The sequence below is a fragment of the Calidris pugnax genome, unplaced genomic scaffold (genome assembly GCF_001431845.1).
Source record: "Calidris pugnax isolate Ruff unplaced genomic scaffold, ASM143184v1 scaffold124, whole genome shotgun sequence".
Lineage (NCBI taxonomy): Eukaryota > Metazoa > Chordata > Aves > Charadriiformes > Scolopacidae > Calidris > Calidris pugnax.
The window spans coordinates 122,009-122,280 of record NW_015090914.1 but is presented as its reverse complement, the minus strand read 5'-3'; the positions used below and the strand labels follow the sequence as shown (position 1 = coordinate 122,280).

General features: G+C 77.2%; 1 protein-coding gene across 5 annotated transcripts in view; it reads right to left on the bottom strand.

Moving 5' to 3' along the window:
* GOLGA4 (golgin A4) overlaps positions 1-272 on the bottom strand; it is a 65,118-nt gene extending 64,846 nt beyond the window's left edge. For 3 of the 5 annotated variants that reach the window (XM_014949482.1, XM_014949481.1, XM_014949483.1), the window contains exon 1: positions 60-272. In XM_014949482.1, the coding sequence (XP_014804968.1) occupies positions 60-146 (87 nt within the window). In that variant the 5' untranslated portion in view covers positions 147-272. The remainder of the gene's footprint in view (positions 1-59) is intronic. The other 2 variants (XM_014949479.1, XM_014949480.1) reach the window with 1 other exon arrangement.

Sequence of the window (272 nt, the reverse complement as noted above, 5' to 3'; positions counted from 1 at the left end):
CCCCGCCTGCCCCCGCGCAGCCACCTGACGGACGCCATCCCGTCCCCCCCGCCCGATACCTGCGGCAGGAGAGGGGCCGCCCGTCCCCCCGCCCCGCGCGGCGGCGCCTGCTCCTCGCTGATCTTCTGCTTCAGCTTCTTGAACATGGTGGCGGGAGGGCGGAGGGGGCCGGCAGACAAGGGAACGGAGTGCGACCCCCAGGGCGGGTGGGAAGCGGGTGAGGGGCTGAGGTCCGCCCGCCCCGACCCCCCGGGGCCGCCGCCGTCCCTCCT